The following is a 19,422-nucleotide window of genomic DNA, read 5'->3' as shown; positions in this document are numbered from 1 at the left end:
AGTCGGACACAACTAAACGACAACAAGAAATTTGCATCCCTGCCTGTCTCACACACTTCAGTCTACACCCTATTCCATATGCCACACTCATGTCTCGTATTGCAGGTGGTCCCCAAAAGGTAAAGGGACCCCTGACCATTAGGGCCAGTCGTGGCCGACTCTGGGGTTGCAGCGCTCATCTCGCTTTATTGGCCGAGGGAGCCGGCGTACAGCTTCTGGGTCATGTGGCCAGCATGAAGTAAGCCGCTTCTGGCGAACCAGAGCAGCACACGGAAATGCCGCCGTTTACCTTCCTGCTGGAGTGGTACCTATTTATCTACTTGCACTTTGATGTGCTTTTGAACTGCTAGGTTGGCAGGAGCAGGGACCGAACAACAGGAGCTCACCGCGTCGCGGGGATTCAAACCACGACCTTCTGATCAGCAAGTCCTAGGTTCTGTGGTTTAACCCACAGCACCACCCGCGTCCCCTACTTCCTGGTAAATCATAAAATTGGAAGGGACCCAAGGGTCATCTAGTCCAACCCCCTGCGATGCAGGCAGGAATTTCAGCTAAAGCGTCCATGACAGATGGCCATCCAACCTCTGCTTAAAAACCTCCAAGGAAGGAGAGAGCCCACCACCTCCCGAGGGAATCTGTTCCACGGTCAAACAGCTCTTTCTATGGGAGGAAGAAATAAAAACAACCCCATTAGGAACTTTAAATAAGAGTTGTTGTTGTTTTTAAGAGCCTTCCGACTTTCAGGCTGCGCGTGTCACTCTACCCTGATTCCTATCTCTAGCGGGGTTAGCGAAGGGTTGGTTTTTTTAAAAAAAGATGGGCGGGGCGTGCGAACCAGAGTCGGGCTGGAGCCATAGAGGAGGAACCGGAAGTAAGCCCTTGAAGCCCGGAAGTGAGGTTCTGGGGCGGCCGCAACCGGAAGTGGTTGACGGGGAGGAGGAGTGGGGCCCGGGGCCCAGCTGAAGTTTTGCCGAGGAGCTGCTGCGCGACGGAAGGAGGCCGCCTCTGCCTTCCGCTGAGGACCCCCATGGTGCCGCCGCCCCGGTAAGAAGCGCGGGCCCGCCCCTCCCTCGTAGCCCCGCCCCCTCCCTCGTGATTGACTCCGGGCGATTCCTCCCCCCCCCCCCACGGCGCTCTAGTCTCGCCTCCCCCCGGACTTGGGTCTTCTTCCTTTCTTCGCCTTTCGTTTTGCGAATCGTATGTGTGTAGCAAAGGAGGGGGCCGCCCTCCTCGGAATCCTCGGCACAGCCCTGTAAGGTAGGCCAGGCAGGGAGGGAAGGGGTTAAAAAACTCAGCCTTGCGGCGGATTCGAACCTGCGCCTCGCCCCTCCAGCCCGTGATCTCTGCATATGAGTGGTTCTCTCCCATGACAGGGGGGCTTGGGAGTCATCCAACCCGGCAGCGGATTCAGGGTAGGCTAAGTGGTGCGTGTCTGTGTGTGTTTAAGCCCCACTGAATTCAACAGGACTTGCCACTGAGCAGACACGGTGAAGGTTGTGCTGGTAACTTCCTTTAAAAGGAGACCGGGCAGATTCATGCAAGAGGTGGAGGAGGAGAAGTCTGCAAACAGCTGTGAGCCGTGTCTGTGAAACAGAACCTCCAGGTTCAGAGGCAACTTACGTCTGAATACTAGTTGCTAGGGGAGAAACCAGGGAAGGCCAGGCCCTCCCTGCCCTAGTTGTAGGTTTCCCAGAGGAATCTGGTTGGCCACTATGTGGGAAACAGAATGGTGGAGTAGAGGCAGCCTGTGTGTCTAATCTACTCCGTCCGTTATTGTACAGTATTCAAAAGGGGGAGGTGTGTGGGCTCTTGGCACACGGCGACTGCGATGGAAAAGAATCTTAAACTGAAATGGAGAAGCACAGCATTTAATCTGTGGTGGGGGATCATTATTTCCAATGATGATTGTGCGTCTTAAAAGTCTTGAAATCACCACACCAAGTTATCTTGGGGTTCTTCACAAGATGCAGTGATGGCCAGCAACATGTGTCCTCTTTTTCCAGGGATAAAATTTGAGACAGACTGCATTTATTTGCTTTGAATTGCTGTCATCGCGTCTTCTTTTTCCTCTTCAAAATATGGCAAGTTCGTGGTGGATATAAGTGGCCACAATGGCTATGTTCTCCCTTCACTGTCGGAGGAGGCAGTATGCTTCTGAATCCCAGCTGCTGCTGACCACATGTGGGGAAGGTTGCTGTCGCCCTCAGGTCCTGTTTGCAGACTTCCCATTGGGGCCTCTAGGTGGCCAATGTGGGCACAAGAAGCTGGACAATGAGCCTTTGGCCTGACCCAGTAGGGTTTTTCTCTTGTTCTTATGTACAGTTACCTGGATTCCTTGGGGAAAGCAGTGTGCTTTAAATGGGCATTCAATGTATGGTGTGGATTTGATCTCTGTTAATACCTGTTTGGCGCGGGTGGCGCTGTGGGTTAAACCACAGAGCCTAGGACTTGCTGATCAGAAGGTCGGCGGTTCAAATCCCCGTGACGGGGTGAGCTCCAGTTGCATGGTCCCTGCTCCTGCCAACCTAGCAGTTCGAAAGCACGTCAAAGTGCAAGTAGATAAATAGGTACCGCTCCGGCGGGAAGGTAAACGGCGTTTCCGTGTGCTGCTCTGGTTCGCCAGAAGCGGCTTAGTCATGCTGGCCACATGACCCGGAAGCTGTATGCCAGCTCCCTCAGCCAATAAAGCGAGATGAGCGCCACAACCCCAGAGTCGGTCATGACTGGACCTAATGGTCAGGGGTCCCTTTACCTTTAATACCTGTTTAGTGTTCCATGAAAGCTACAAACATGCACCTAAGACTAGGCTTAGACAAGTTCATGGAGGAGAAGGCTATTAGGGCCTATCAGCCACAATGACTATGATCAGGCAGCCTGAATACCAGTTGCTGGTGGAAACTGGAGGGAAAGCTGCTGTTGGGCTTCCCACTGAGGCATCTGGTTGGCCACTGTGAGAATAGGATTCTGAACTGGATGGGCATTTGGTTTCATCTAGCAGCTAGACTCATATTGTTTTCTGAAATTCTTCATAACACCATCTCTTTCATTGGGTCAGTAATGTATTATCATCCCTGTGTTGTGGAAGGTGGTCTGAGAGAGAAGACCGGCTTGCTTATAAGGCAGAGCTGGGGAACTTTCAGCCCTCCGCAGACGTTGCTGGACTACAACTCCCATCATCCCTAACCATTGGCCATGCTGGCTCTGTGGCCGATGGGAATTGGAGTCCAACAACACCCGGGAGGCAGTGTTAGAAACTGAGATATGAAAGCTAGGAGCTAAATGGCAACTTAAACCTAGGTTATGGACGCAGCAACGGAATGTCTAGGTGGTTTTTCTATAACAAGAATGCAGAGCTGAAAATGAATGAACTGCAGTTAAAATATTATGTTCATTTTTCACATGGTCTAGTCCTTCCCCTGCCCACCCCCCTAATATTCTTAAGAGGGTCTCCAGAGAGTAGCTGGAAGTGAGGGAGGCAGAAAAAGTTCCTCCTTCCACTCTGCAGTTTTAATCTGAAATCTTAGGCGCAGTGCTGCGCCCAGAGCTCAGAGACTGCTCAAGCTAATGACATTCCCTGTCGCAAAATGTGCCTAAAACAATAGGAGTTTTGAACACTGCTGGAAGGGGCAAAGGTTCTCCACTCTTGCTCTCAGTTAATGAGTTCGTCCAGAGGCCAGGTCTGCCGTGGCTCAGCCTCTTTGTTACTTTGGCCCAGTAGTTCTCTTATGGGAGAACGAGTCCTGTTAGCAGACCTAGAGAGCGAGGAGACACAATGGCTTTGGTCACAGATGTGGAGGAGAGGGGACCCCTGGCTGTTTACGCCGCTCCTGTGTCGGGTATCCCTGCAGTTCTGTCGGTGCGCGTGGAGCAAGACTAGGGGGAATCCTTGGCAATCCAAGGGCCGCATTCCCTTATGAGCAGCCTTCTGAGGGCCACATGTGAAAATGTGCAGAGCAATAAGTGTGAATTTGTGCAGTACACACATTCACACACCATCAAAGCAAGCAAGAGGTGTGATCAGTGTTTAAGGGCACATTCCAGCCAGGCAAAAACACTCCAGGAGGTTGCAGAGCAGGGTCACTGAGGGGTGTGGCTTGGGGAAAGTTCTGAGGGCCAGATAGAGAGACCTGGAGGGCCACATTTGGTGCCTGAGGTTCCTCACTCCTGTCAGAGAGGAGTATGATCTCTCTTTCCCCCTTATATCCTCCTTTTGGCAGTTGCTGTGCCATTTTCTCCTATAGTCCTTCACTAGGTGGGTCTGAGTTTTGTCTCTTTCCCATCAGCCTGCCTGGTTTGAGCTGGAACTGGGGTTGAGCAGGTGGTGGTGGAGGGATGCCGTTCTGGCTGGCTACATGAATCCCACCCCATTGCGAAATGCTTAGCTTTGGGGGGGGGGTGTTATTTTTAAAGGACGTGAGTAAGCAATGAGTAATATCCCATGATTACAAAATAGCAGATGTATAGCTTTTCTCTTCCAGGCAGGGTCCTCCCTTGGGGGCAGAGAAGGCAAATGCTGTATTCAAATCCCAAGCTTTGGCAACCAAATCTGTGGGGTTTTCCAGTCTTGCATGTGGCTTTCCCTCCTCTGCGGCAGCTTCTCCTTGCGCCCTGAGCCAGTGGTGTTTCCCAAGCATTTGATAGTTGCAGCAAGCTTTGATCTGGATTTAAATTAACTGGTGTTCTTGGGGTCTCCCCCCGCCTGGTTTATTTTAATAATGTTTTCTTCTTTCGGATGAGCCTCCTTCTCCATGTGTGTGTGAATTGCTGTTTAGAGGAACGTATGCATACAGATCATCCATTTCACCCACTATTCTCTACTGGAAAAGATGAGGAACCTGTGGCCCTCCAGAGGTTGCTGGACTCCAGCTCCCATCAGCCCCAGCCAGCATGGTATGGGATGACAGGAACATCTGGCAACATCTGTAGAGCCCCATGTTCCCCATTCTTGTCCCCAGCCAGGTACATATCCCATCCAATCAGGGATCACATATTGATTGGAACCAAGCCTGCAAATCCTTGGCTATAGGTTTCGGGTTGATGATAATCCTGTTGGCTGCCTGCCTGACATGTATCACAGCTCAATCTGCTGCGTGCTAAGTGTGCCAACACTCTTCAGCCATGGAGTTGATCCTGGAAGCACCCGTGAATCTTCTCTTGAACTCTGTGGCCCCTTTCCTCCCACACAGTTCTGCTACTTCAGCGGAGATCTGACAAAACACTGAGTCAGGTTGCAGCTGAGGTTCAGGAAATGCTTGTTAAATTGGGAAAAGGAAGCCTCCTCCGTTGTTAAGGCTTTGGGGGCATCTTGATGCCTGACAGAACAACCACAGCCCAGTATCTGCTTTGCATCCAGAAGGTCCCAGCTTCAATCCATGGCATCTCCTGGCATGTTCCCTGCCTGAAACCCTGTAGAACCACTGTTGGTCAGTGTAAACCAGGGTTTCCCAAACTTGGGTCTCCAGCTGTGGTTGGACTACAACTCCCATCATCCCTGACCACTGGTCCTGTTAGCAAGGGATGATGGAAGTTGTCCTCAAACCAGAGCTGGAGACCCAAGTTTAGGAAACCCTGGAGCAGACCATACTGAGCTAGCTGGACCAATGGTGTGACGGAATAAGTCAGCTTCCCACGTTCCTATTCATAGGAATCCTATCCTTTGTCTTAAGATCATGAGGGCTGGAATTTTACTTTCTTTCCAAGGGAAGGGCCATGGTTCAGTGGCAGAGCATCCGATCTGCATGCAGAACTTCCACGGTTCAATCCGCAGCAATCTCCAGCTAGGGATGGGAATGCCCTTGCCAGAGTTTGAACCCAAGACATCTTGTATGCAAAGCAGCAGCTTTGCCTCTGAGTTACAGGCCTTCCTCAGGACGTTTAGCATTGTTTTAAAAATAAAAGTAAAAGGAATTTACTCTTTAGGGCAGGGCTGGGGAACTGGATCCAGCTGGCAAATCAGATCTTTACCTCTGCACATACCTGCAGAGCCACCCTCCTGTCAATCACCTGAGAACAACAAGCTTCATAATCCATGGCCACTGGTCACGCTTGCTGGGGCTGATGGGAGCTGTAGTTCCACAACATCCAGAGGGCCAAAGTTTCCCCATACCTGCTCTAGCTGGCATCAGAAAATGTTTTGATGCAAACTGAAAAAACGCTCTGAATCGAATTTTCCTAATATGTGCATGGCAAACTTTTCCGGTTCAGAATTTTCCGAAAAAGCCACATCGTTTATAAAAGATCCACTGCCTCGCAGGGCTGGACAACACATGGGAAAACGAGGCAAAAATACTCCAGTGACGCCACCCTTGGCAGGGATGGGTAGTGGGCCTACAACTTCCAGGGGTGATGCGATTTGGAGTTCAGCGACATCTGGAGCACCAAGGCTGCAGGATCCATCCCCATATGGGACAGCTGCATATTCCTGCACTGCAGGGGGTTGGACTAGATCAGTGTTTCCCAACCTTGTGCCTCCAGCTGTTTTTTGGACTACAATTCCCATCATCCCTTGCCACTGGTCTTGCTAGTCAGGGATGATGGGAGTTGTAGTTCAAAAACAGCTGGAGGCACAAGGTTGGGAAACACTGGACTAGATAGTCCTCAGGGTCCCTTCCAACTCTGCAATTCCATAATCTGAACTTTTAAGGGAACAGGACATGGAGAAGCCTACCTTATCCCAAGTCAAGGCCCCTTGGCGTTTCTAGCTAGGTATTCTCTACACTGACCCGCTGCTCTCCAGGTTTTCAGATAGGGGTTATTTCTCCACTTTGCATGCCAGGGACTGAACCTGGGGTCTTCCATGTGTGTATCAGATCTGCAACCGAGCTATGTGTATCAGATCTGCAACCGAGCTATGGTTTTTCTCCTTGAAATAGCGCAGGGTCCTAGTCCTCATGGTTCTGAATGGTTTATAGGAAGCATCCTATTGGTCCGTCTGGTTTATAGCAAGCATCCTATTGGTCTGACTAGCTCAGCATTGTTTACCCTGACTGGTAGCAGCTCTCCAGAGTTTGACAAGGTCTTTCCGCCCCCTTTGTAAAGATTCTGGAGCTTGGACCTGGGACCGTCTCTGTGCAAAGCAAGCTCTTTACCGCTGTGCTTCTATCTGCGACACCCTTTTCTCTGGTCCTTTAACTGCCTTCCGCTGAACTTTGTGAAAGAAGGAAAGACCAATCCTTCTGCCAGGTACATCAAGGCCAGTGGGAGCTCCTTCCATGGTCTGGTTGGGTTGGTCACCTGGGGGACGTCTGAGAACAAAGGAATGTCTGAGCCTAGGACTGGGTTATGGGGCTTGTCTTGTTCCTGCCAGAGAGGGCTGGCTGATATCTCAGATTTCAGGCCTTGTAAAATCAGGATGGCCTGCAAAGGAGGCGGGGGAGAAATGAAGAACCAGAAGCAGTTTTAAGTTAGGGAAACCTCCTCTTCTCTCTTCTAGGAAGAGGAGGAGCGATTCCTGAAGGGGTGAGGCTGTAGTTTCTTCTCTCCTGTTTGCTCTTGCTTTCTGAGACGGGAGTTAGAAAAGTGTCTGTGTCCAGGCCAGCAGGACAATTTGCTCTATCCATTCCCAATCCGTCTGTGCGAGGGATCGCCACCCTTTTCGTAAGTCAGCCGCCCGGGAGGAACAGCTCTTTCCTGGCTTTGCCGGAAGGGAGAAAGAGAATTCCATGTCTCCCTGCGCCGGCCTCCGTTCGGAAGGGAGTCTGCTTGGCCTCTGCAGAAGCCACAGCCCGCAATGGCACTCTCAGGCCGGGGTGTGGGGTTGCTGTTTCCCACATCCTTATTTCTGCAAAAGGTTGACACCTCTGCAGCTGAGTTGGAGAGCCAAAGTTTACATATGCCACTTAAGCTTTGGAATGCCCCGAGTCTTACATGTCTGGGGACATGCCATAGGAACACAGGAAGTTGCCTTGTACAGAGTTAGACCACTGTGTAGGGTTTGGGGGCAGTGTCTGCTATCAGCCCTGCTTGGAGATGGCGAGGATTGAATCCAGGCCTTCTGCATGCATTGCTGGAGCTCAGCCACGGCCCTTCCCTTCGTTGCTCTGTGTGCAGCGATCAACACCGAGACTTAAACCCATGGCAGCAGAACTTCCCTACTGACTTATTAGTTATTGCATTTTCTATCCGGCCTACAGTGGTATCTCGGGTTACATACGCTTCAGGTTACAGACTCCGCTAACCCATAAATAGTGCTTCAGGTTAAGAACTTTGCTTCAGGATGAGAACAGAAATCGTGCTCCAGCGGCACGGCGGCAGCAGGAGGCCCCATTAGCTAAAGTGGTCTTCAAGTTAAGAACAGTTTCAGGTTAAGTACGGACCTCCAGAACGAATTAAGTACTGTATTTTTCGCTCTATAAGACGCACCAGACCATAAGACGCAGCTAGTTTTTGGAGGAGGAAAACAAGAAAAAAAATATTCTGAATCCCAGAAGCCAGAACAGCAAGAGGGATCGCTGCGCAGCCTGCATTCGCTCCATAAGATGCACACACATTTCCCCTTACTTTTTAGGAGGGAAAAAGTGAGTCTTCTAGAGCAAAAAATACGGTACTTAACCTGAGGTACCACTGTACTTCTCCAAGAAGCTCCATGGTTCTCCCCATCCTCAGTCAAAGAAAAATAGAATTGTAGAGTCGGATGGGGCCCTGAGGGTCCCTGTGAGGTAGGCTAATAATAATAATAATAATAATAATAATTTTTTATACCCCGCCCATCTGGCTGGGCCTCCCCAGCCACTCTGGGCGGCTTCAATAGAAACCAAAAATACAGTAAAATATCATACGTTAAAAACTTCCCTGAACAGGGCTGCCTTAAGATGTCTTCTGAATGTCAGGTAGTTGTTTATCGCTTTGACATCTGATGGGAGGGCGTTCCACAGGGCAGCACTACCGAGAAGGCCCTCTGCCTGGCTCCCTGTAGCTTTGCTTCTCGCAATGAGGGAACCGCCAGAAGGCCCTCGGCGCTGGACCTCAGCGTCCGGGCAGAATGATGGGGGTGGAGACGCTCCTTCAGGTATACTGGACCGAGGCCGTTTAGGGCTTTAAAGGTCAGCACCAACACTTTGAATTGTGCTCGGAAACGTACTGGGAGCCAATGTAGGTCTTTCAAGACCGGTGTTATATGGTCTCGGCGGCTGCTCCCAGTCACCAGTCTAGCTGCCGCTTCTGGATTAGTTGTAGTTTCCGAGTCACCTTCAAAGGTAGCCCCACATAGAGCTCATTGCAGTAGTCCAAGCGGGAGATAACCAGAGCATGCACCACTCTGGCGAGACAGTACGCAGGCAGGTAGGGTCTCAGCCTACGTACCAGATGAAGCTGGTAAACAGCTGCCCTGGACACAGATTTGACCTGTGCCTCCATGGACAGCTGTCAGTCCATGGAGGCTAGGCTGAGAGGCAGTGACTGGCCAGGGCTACACCCCGTGAGGATTCGAATCCTGGTCTCTCCCAGGTCCTAGTCCGACACTCTAACCACTACACCACTCTGCTTCTCTGGGCAAATTGTTCATGCAGTTTCCCCCCTCCTTTTAATGCTGCAAGTCCATTTGGTCAAGCGTTCTGCTTTCATGAAAATCCCCCAGGCATGTGATGGGGCGAGCATCTCTCACCCCTGTTTGTCCCCCTGCAACTGGCATTCTGGGGTGGACTTCCTTTGAACATGTGGGCTCCACGAATCCATGGAACCCACCCACCCCCTTCTCAAAAGCTACATAAGCCATAGGGAGCCGGCTCTGCCTTCCCTCCTGCTTTCAGGCCTCCCTGGCTTGCTCCCCGCACCAGACAGCTCATTAATCACAGCCTGTTTACTGCTGACTTTCTCTAGCCTGCTGCGTTTTCCTGCTCCTCCTCTGAGCTCCCCTTATCTGGTAGCCTCCCGCCCTAATCTCTCCCATCAGCCAGGCTCCATGCCTGGGGCGAGGTTAGGGCCCCAGATAGAAAGGCTTGCTTGCTTCCAGCAGCAACAACACCAGGAAGTTCAAATCCTGTTTGTTTGCCTCCTGCACAAGCATATCTTGGACTCTGCATTCTTTCTTTGGAGGTTCCTGGGGAGGGGACTTTGCCACCATATCAGCCCAAGGCTGTGGGAATGTCTATGAGGAGTGTGTGTGTGTGTGTGTGTGTGTGTGTATTTCACACAAACACACACATACACTCACTTTATTCATTTTGGAAAACCAGAAAATGTACAACAGTGTACGATAGGAACTTCCCAAAATGCTTAGTTTATCAAATACAATAATCACATTTGTCAGATTATAATTGCAGCCTTTCTAACCATAATCATAATAACTTATTAGTTATATGCTAACTTATCTTATTCGGTTGCCCCAGCCACTCTGAGAGGCTCCCAACAAAAATAGCAAAGCACGACACAACACGCACCAAAATCTTCACTGAAGAGGGCTGCCTTCTCTGAAAGACTCTTCTCTGGTTGACACACTGGCTGACAAGAGTACAGTAGATGCAACCCGCAGCGTCCGCAACCCGCAGCACTGCATCTGCGCATGCGCGGGTCGCGATTTGGCACTTCTGAGTTCGGTACTTCCGGGTTCGGCACACAACCAGTACGTTTCAGAGCACAATTCAAAGTGTTGGTGTTGATGTTGACCTTTAAAGCCCTAAACGGCCTCGGCCCAGTATACCTGAAGGAGCGTCTCCACCTCCATCGTTCTGCCCGGACACTGAGGTCCAGCGCCGAGGGCCTTCTGGCGGTTCCCTCATTGCGAGAAGCAAAGCTACAGGGAACCAGGCAGAGGGCCTTCTCGGTAGTGGCGCCCTCCCTGTGGAACGCCCTCCCATCAGATGTCAAAGCGATAAATAACTACCTGACATTCAGAAGACATCTTAAGGCAGCCCTGTTCAGGGAAGTTTTTAATGTGTGACATTTTAGTGTATTTTTTGGTCTCTGTGGAAGCCGCCCAGAGTGGCTGGGGAAACCCAGCCAGATGGGCAGGGTACAAATAATGAATAAATATTAATAAATATTTTTTATTATTATTATTATTATTATTATTATTATTATTATTATTATTATTATTATTACCTGAAGGGTCTGTACTCAGTTCTGGGCTGTGTGGATAAACAGCATCTTGTGTGGGAAGGTTGCTGTCCGCACGATACATTTAAAGCAGTATCCTACCCCTTTAAAAAGTCGTGGCTTTCCTGCAAAGCACCCTGGGAGCTGCAGTTTCTTAAAGTCGCTGACACTGCTGAGAGTTGTTAGGAGACCCCTGTTCCCCTCGCAGAACCAGCATTCCCAAAGTGGTTTAGCCCTCCTCCCCTGGGAACTCGGGGAGCTGCAGCTCTGGGATGCGAGGGAATAGGGGTCTCAGCACCCTTAAACTACAGCTCCCAGGATTCTTTGGGGGAAACGGCGACTGTTCAAAGGCATATGACGCTGCTTTAAAGGTATAGTGCGGATGAGGCCTCAGTCCAGCTGTTCAAGCTCCTCTCTAGCGCCTGAAATTTCAACAGGCGGCCATGAGGACTAGGCACTTGAGGAAGGATGGGGTAAGGTGGAGGGTTAGAAGTTGAGATTTCCTGGGAAGCTGAATCTGCCACCCGTACAGCATTCTGTTCTCCCACGAACCTCTCCTTATATACACCCCCAGCAATGCTGCCTTTCGGGTTTTGGCTTAAAAAAGCTTTCCAAGGCAGCTTTGAGCAGGGTTGGGAGCAGAGACGTCTCCCTGATGACTCTGCTCTGCAATACAGTGGTACCTCTGGTTACGTACGCTTCAGGTTACATAGGCTTCAGGTTACAGACTCCGTTAACCCAGAAATAGTACCTCCGGTTAAGAACTTTGCTTCAGGATGAGAACAGAAATCGTGCCGGTGGCACGGCGGCAGCTGGAGGCCCCATTTGCTAAAGTGGTGCTTCAGGTTAAGAACAGTTTCAGGTTAAGAACGGACCTCCGGAACGAATTAAGTACTTAACCTGAGGTACCACTGTACTGTCCCATGGACACCCCCAAACTCCTGAGCCTGCACAGAGCAGTTTCCTGCTTCTTTCATGTGAGCGTTTCCCAGTGTTCCCTGATTTCCAGACCCCACCCCACCCCGCTTTCCAGCATACGCCATGGCTTGGACTGTCCTGGCTAATTCCCTCTTTGTCACTGAACCGCAGGTCTCATTCCCAAGAAGAGGGGCCCTCTGGCATCTGCCTGTGATGGAGTACACGGTAAGGCCGGCTGCCTCTCCCTTTCCTGGGTGTGGTGGAGGGCTGGCTGGCTGGCTGGCTGGCTGGCTGGCTGGCTGCTACGGTGGCAGGTCAGCCCTCTGTGTCCCCTCTCTTCCCGGTGGCGTTGATCGTGGTCTCTCTTCATTCATTCATTTTATTTCCTTTTCCACACATGGGGGGGGGGGGGAAGAATCACACTCGAAAAGGCTTGCAGCAGAGAAAGCAGGGGTGCATTTCAAAATCAACCCTGGAAAAACAATTTCATACCAACATAATAAAGCAACAACTCAACAGCAAATATCACAGCCTGCAAAACAATGGCAGCATTTCGATACTGTAGTTATAACCAAGTTACATTAACAGGACTCAGAAATAGCAAGGGAGCTTGACAGTCTCACCTTGGTCCTAGGAACAGCTCACCTGTGATTTTCCTCGCTGTCGGTCCCCTGCAGCAACTTGCAAGCAGTGTTAGAAACTCAGATACACAAGCTAGGTGCTAAATGGTCCTTAAACCAAGGTTGCAGTCACCAAAACAGAATGTCTAGTTGCCATTTGGGGGCAAGATGGGTCTAAAGTCTTATTTTTCAGACGACTGACTGACTGTGATTGATTCTCAGTTAAACATCTGGCTAGTTCAGATGACAACCTTGAGCTTGGTTAAGAGCTTTGAGAACTTAGAAGCCCCTTTGGTCCAGGGACCGTCCACATATATATTGGCCTATTCTGGTTTTTTTTATAAAAAAAATAATCTTTTTTGGTTTAAAATCAACACATACACACAAAGAACATTTAGGGGGGGAAGCAAAGAAGAAAACAAAAATAAAGCAGACAAAGAAATAGCAAAATTATACAAAATAAAAAATATACAATATATATTGACCCATTCTGAACTCTTTTTCTTTATGGTGGCACGGACCATTCATAACGTAGGGATGTTCTTCACAACTGGGAGCAGGGCAGAGGGGTGGGGTGAGTGAAGCCAAGCTACAATAATTAATTATAACGTTTTTCATTGCTCCTACACAGGCTGCACAGAAAAAGCATTTTGGTTCCCGATATTCTTTCCGATTGTGCAGATAAAATATAACTGATAGAATTCTACAGGATGGGGTGTTAGTGTGTGAAAACAGTCCAGATCCGAAGATCTCCAGGCTTGCATCTCCAGATGGTGGAGACACCAGGCGCCATCCTGCCAGGCGCCCAGGCATCTTCGCTTGGTTGCAAGTGGCCAATAGCCAGGTGCACATTTCAAACACTGCTTCCAAAGCTGGAAACAGCCCCCCCCCCCATTATTCTGCTCTTCCTCTGATCAGGGGATATGACAGCATAGAAGCTTTCCTAGGCTTGTGGGAGTTGTAGTTCAGCAGCACCCGGAGGGCCAAAGGTTCCCTGCGCCTGGCACATGTTATCAAGGGAGACGGCAAGGCATGAATCTAGGGAGGCGGAAGCCTGTGACCTTTCTGATGCTCAGTGCATGCTATCCTGACCTAATAGGGCAGAAACGAAATGGAAATTTATAACTGGGGCAGAAACGAAATGGAAATTTATAATTGGGGCAAAGGTCCTAACTCAGTTACAAACTGAAAGTGGGTTGCGAAGGTTGTTCAAACAGGTTGCAGGCTTTGCAAGTAAACCCCAAATTATTACTGCATGTGATCTTGAAGGGGCACGATGAGCACCCCTTACAACTCTCTGTTTTGTTGGTGAATTGTAATGCTGTTGTTGACTGCCTTTATTGTGGCCCATACCACCAGAAAAAAACCCAAGCTCCCTTGATTCTTTGCTGGCTTCCAATGCTCTGCGCTGCAGCGACCCCACCTTGTGGCTAAATGAGAACATCACTGCTCAGCCCTGAACACTTAACAAAGGAAGACATGTATGGGTGCGAATTTCACAGGGACTAGCATCCTGCTGCCTGAGATTTGGCAGGTGGTTTCCAGAATGAATATGTGAACCCCATCCTGTGCAGTTGTCCTCTCTCCCAGTTCTCCCTCTTCTTCAAGGTCTTCTTCTTCCTCCTCTCCAAGACATCTCTGCTTTCTGCCACCTCCGTCCTTCCCACCCACCTTGCATTTTTTAACCCGCCGGCTAACATTTCTGTTGGCACTCTGATCAGACCGCGGGTCGACCAGTCGGACCACGGTGGCTGTTCAGTCTCACTCATTATTGCTTACACTGACCGGCAGGGTTTCAAACGGCAAGTTTCCCACCTGGAGATCTTGCAGGTAGATCCCAGGACAGAAGTTTCTAGCCCTCATGGTTTGGAAAAAGCAGAGGTCCCGGGCCCTAAGGAAGTCAGATTATCCTCCACCAGGGCTAGGGCCTTCTCAGTGATGGCTCCGACCTGGTGGAATGATCTGTCCCATGAGACCAGGGCCCTGCAGGATTTAACTTCCTTCCGCAGGGCCTGTAAGACAGAGCTATTCCGCCTGGCTTTCAACTTGAACTTAGCCTGATCTTTTATTCCCCTTCCTTACCTCCCCCTCCCCTTTTTATGAAGATTACCCGCTCTGGGATCCCACAGCTAATTCTCCCCTGGTCTCCTCGCTGGCCCAAATAGGACTAATTTAGCCAGCTACCCCTGGTGATCATCTAATGTTTACTGGATGGATTTCCCCCCTAAATTGATTTTTGATTGTTATTCACGTTTTATACTGTATTTTATGCTGTTTTTGTTGCATCAATTAAGTGTTTTAAATTTGTTGTTAGCTGCCCTGAGCCCAGTTTTCTGAACCGGGAAGGGCGGGGTATAAATAATAATAAAAAATATTTATTTATGATTTAAACGGCAGCAACTCTCTGGGGTTCTGGGCAGGAGACATCCTGAAGAGTTGAACCTGCGACTTTATGCACCCAGAACGGGTGCTGCAACCACTGAGTGCTTGCCCTTCCCCCTTAGCCTTATGGTAGGAGATCCCCGCTCCAGGAAAACGTTATCCCCGGACAAGAAACCACCTCGGAGGGCCAAGCTGCTGCGGAAATGGCTGCTCTTTCCGCCCCCTCCCAAAGCCCCTATAGGAACAAGACCCAGAGGGGCCTCCCACACAGGGCGTGTCTTCCTGTCTCCCTGGCCCCCAGGGTCCTTGAACTGGGGCCGAGAGGCCAAAGGCACATCCGCTAGCCTTGTTCGGGGAGGGAGAGCCATTATTTCACCTTCCCTCCTCCTTCCGCTTCTTCCCTCTTTCAGGTCTTTAGGGTCTCATGATCCTCCCTCTTTCTTTCGGAGGAGGGAGCCCACGGGTGAAACTCTGCCTCCTTCCTCCCCTCGAAAGCTTCCCTTTTTTTTATTTATTTAAAGGAACCGGTTCCAGTTCACAGTCCAACGTGTTTAAAAGAAAAGGAACTTCCACACACACCCCCCCAGTTCATGTTTGTCCCTTTGCAAAACGAACTGGATCAGTTTGTGTTCCATACGGACGGAGGGGGGGGGCAACCAAAATGAGCAAAGGGAGGGGGGGAGGAATAACGTTAGTCGGAGATGAGGAGACAGTAAATTTATGAATGGCATGGAGAAAGGGGATTGAGCAAAAGTTTTTCCTCCCTCTCTTATAACGCTCGAACTCTCAGGGATGCCCAATGAAGCTGAAAGTTGGATGGTTCAGCACAGATAAAGTACTTCTTCCTGCAGTGTGTTGTTAAACTACAGAACTCCTTCCCACACGAGGCAGGGATGGCCACCAGCTTGAACCCTGGCCTCTCCCTGATCAAAGGCTTAATTTTTTTAAAAAACGCACACCCACCCACACTGGTATAAGAATGGTTTAATTTCTTTTTCCTGACAATTTTGAACTTTCATCTTAAAGGCCCAAATCATATATACAGTGGAACCTCCGGATGCGAACGGAATCCGTTCCGGAACCCCTGTTCGCATCCTGAAGCGAACGCAACCCATGTCCGTGTGTTTGCGTGGGTCGCGATTTGCCGCTTCCGCGCATGGACATGACATAATTTTGAGTGTATGCGCGAGCGGTGAAACCTGAAGTGACTTCAACCCAAGGTATGACTGTGTGTAGATAGATAGATAGATACACACACACACACACACACACACACACACACGGTAAGAAATGAACTAGAAATTGTTCCAGGCTTTGCCCCCCCAAATGGACTTAATCAGTTCCCCAGCGATTTGGCGAACTTCACTCAAGTGTTGCCTCCTCTTCCCACCTGGGCTTTTGACCCCTTATGAAATACCGGCACCTAGCGTGTATCTCTGTCTTTCTAACACCGTGACCGGCCTGATCCGGCAGCCAGGCTCGTCTTCTTAGAGGACTAGACAAATTCAGGGAAGATAAGGCTCTCACTTGCTGGCCAGCATGGCTACATCCTCCCTCCATGGTCAGAAGTGATATGAATGGCAGCTGCTGGCCATTGCAAGTGGGGAGAGTGGCTGTTGCACTCAGGTTCAGCTTGCCAGCTTCCTTTAGGAGTATTTGTTTGGCCACTGGGAAGGCTGGGCTAGAAGGGCCTTTGGCCTGATCCAGGTGGGCTTTTCTTTTGTTCCCATGAGTGGCAGGGAGGGAAGGAGGGCTCTTGCCTGTGGACTTCCTGGAGGAATCTGATTGGCCCCTGCAAGAACAGAATGCTGGGTTCCAGTGGGCCTTTGACCTGATACCAGGAGCCAGGCTGTTCTGATGTTCTTGAATACATAGCAGTATTGTTAATCATAGGCCATGCTGGCTGATGGGAGTTGTAGTCTTAACATCTGGATGGCACAAACTCAGAGGAATTGTAGAATTGTAAAGTTACAAGGGACCCAAAGGCTCATCTACTCACCCTGCAAAACAACAACCTGGCAGAGGCTGGTTTATACCTTCCTCCTGGATTGAGGGAATTCGGTGCTTAATTATGGGATTAAAAACCTGGATTTTTAAAAAGTGCAGCTTGACTCTGATTGTGGGCTTCAACACCTAGGAGCTCGCAAACCTTTGTCTAATGGCTAATCTTGTTATCGGATCCTGCCCCGCATTTTTATTTTTATAGTGAGGATTTGTAGTGGTGATTTCGAGTTGAAAAATTGCTTTGTGTGGCTGGAATCGTCGTGACGAAGGGAATGCTCAATAATAATAATAATAATAATAATAATAATAATAATTTATTATTTGTACCCCGCCCATCTGGCTGGGTTTCCCCAGCCACTCTGGGCGGCTTCCATAGAAACCAAAAATACACTAAAATATCACAGATTAAAAACTTCCCTAAACAGGGCTGCCTTAAGATGTCTTCTGAATGTCAGGTAGTTATTTATCACTTTGACATCTGATGGGAGGGCATTCCAAAGGCCGGGCGCCACTACCGAGAAGGCCCTCTGCCTGGTTGCCTGTAGCTTTGCTTCTCGCAATAAGGGAACCGCCAGAAGGCCCTCGGCGCTGGACCTCAGCGTCCGGGCAGAACGATGGGGGTGGAGACGCTCCTTCAGGTATACTGGGCCGAGGCCGTTTAGGGCTTTAAAGGTCAACACCAGCACTTTGAATTGTGCTTGGAAACGTACTGGGAGCCAATGTAGGTCTTTCAAGACGGGTGTTATGTGGTCTCCACCCCCAGTCACCAGTCAGTCTCTAGCGCTAAGAGACCGAGGCTGCAAACGGAACCCGCCTTTATCTGGGAGGAATCCCCCTTGGATTCAGCGGAACTTGCTTCTGAGTAGGCCTAGGTGGGGCAGTAGCCCGAGTTGTGTGAGAAGCCTGACTCTCCTTTCGAATCTTGCTACTTGCATATTACTTGGACAAAGCCTTCCTTTGCTTCTCTCTCTCTTTCTCTGTCCAGGTGTGAGGAAATTAACAGTGGCCTACCTTGCAGGCCTACCTTGCGGGACGCGGGTGGCGCTGTGGGTTAAACCACAGAGCCTAGGGCTTGCTGATCAGAAGGTCAGCGGTTCAAATCCCCGCGATGGGGTGAGCTCTCATTGTTCGGTCCCAGCTCCTGCCAACCTAGCAGTTCGAAAGCACGCCAGTGCAAGTAGATAAATAGGTACCGCTCCGGCGGGAAGGTAAACGGCGTTTCCGTGCACTGCTCTGGTTCGCCAGAAGCAGCTTAGTCATGCTGGCCACATGACCCAGAAGCTGTACGCCGGCTCCCTCGGCCAATAAAGCGAGATGAGCGCCGCAACCCCAGAGTCGGTCACGACTGGACCTAATGGTCAGGGGTCCCTTTACCTTTACCTTGCAGGGTATAGTATCAACTTTTATATCCTAAAGCGTTAACTAAGAAAGAGGGAGAAGGGGTTCCCCTGTGCCATAAAGAACTCCATGCAAAACCAGAGGTGTTGTCAAGTCAGGAGTGTGGCTTCAGATGAGGAGTGGCCCATATTAGATCGGGACCCACCTTGCTGTGCAACCGGTCCCCATTCTCTCCTCTGCACCCTCTACTCTTCCTTCCTGTGCCCTGCCTCCCCCCTCTCCCCCCCTGCGCTCTTCCCACCCCACCCCCTCCAGCCTAGCTGCCGGAAAAACCTCCCTTCGCTTCCCTGTGCAACCACTGACCTTGATTTTCACAAGTGTTTGTGTGCTGTCGCTCTGGCTCTCTCCCCCCACAAGGCCCCACCTCCCTCCCTCCGCATTTTATTATACAGATGCCTTGTCTTCCTTTCCGCACATGGGGGTGGGGGGCAGAAGCAAAGCTCTTGTGAGTCAGCACTGCCCTACCATTGGCAGCGGGGGCTTGGCCTCTCTCTCTCTCTCTCTCTCTCTCTCTCTCTCTCTTTCTCATTCCACCGCACCCCCCCTACCCGCCCGCACCCGTGCCTGCCTCTTCCCCAGAAGGGGAGCTGCAGTCACTTAGAGCCCAGCAGAGATTGTGAGCAGGATGCGGTAGCAATTAGTGTCTCTCTGCTCTGGAAGAAGCAGCAGCAGCAGCAGCGACTGCAGCCAGGAAGAGGGGAGGAGGAGGAGGTGTGGGGAGAAGAGCCCAGATCCCAAAAGCAAGGGGGACTCGGATTCCGCCTTCGCCCCTTTGACCAGCCAGGTGCAGGGGGGCCAACACCCGTTTCCCCTCCTCTTCGGCTCCCGGTGTGTTCCCAGACCTCCATCTCTCCGAGAGAGAGGCAGGCCGGCGTCTGCCCACTGATTGACACGTGGGCTCCCGTGACTTCACAGAGGAGCCTTGTTCGCGTTCCTGGCAGATCCTGCGGCCGCGCCACCTCTCCGGTCCCTGCCAAGCTGGGCCCAGCTGGAAGGCACTCCAGGGCCTCCCTGCTCTTGGATAATAATTTTTCTCCTTTTCAAATACATCTATATACGTTGAGCATCC

The 19,422-nt window shown here is 50.5% G+C and overlaps 1 protein-coding gene across 4 annotated transcripts in view; it reads left to right on the top strand.

Annotated features, from left to right (window-relative positions):
- The first annotated feature begins 886 nt into the window (after window positions 1-886).
- SHC1 (SHC adaptor protein 1) overlaps window positions 887-19,422 on the top strand; it is a 45,536-nt gene continuing 27,000 nt past the window's right edge. Inside the window, exons 1-2 of one of the 4 annotated variants that reach the window (XM_083715758.1) lie at window positions 898-1,044; window positions 12,121-12,174. In XM_083715758.1, coding sequence (XP_083571884.1) covers window positions 12,163-12,174 — 12 coding nt within the window. In that variant the 5' untranslated portion in view covers window positions 898-1,044; window positions 12,121-12,162. Of the gene's footprint in view, window positions 1,045-1,153; window positions 1,258-7,436; window positions 7,459-12,120; window positions 12,175-19,422 lie in introns of those variants that run through there. The other 3 variants (XM_083715759.1, XM_083715760.1, XM_083715761.1) reach the window with 3 other exon arrangements.

Source organism: Podarcis gaigeae (assembly GCF_964106915.1).
Source record: "Podarcis gaigeae genome assembly, chromosome: 16".
Classification (NCBI taxonomy): Eukaryota; Metazoa; Chordata; class Lepidosauria; order Squamata; family Lacertidae; genus Podarcis; species Podarcis gaigeae.
This window is presented reverse-complemented; position numbering and strand designations above follow the sequence as displayed.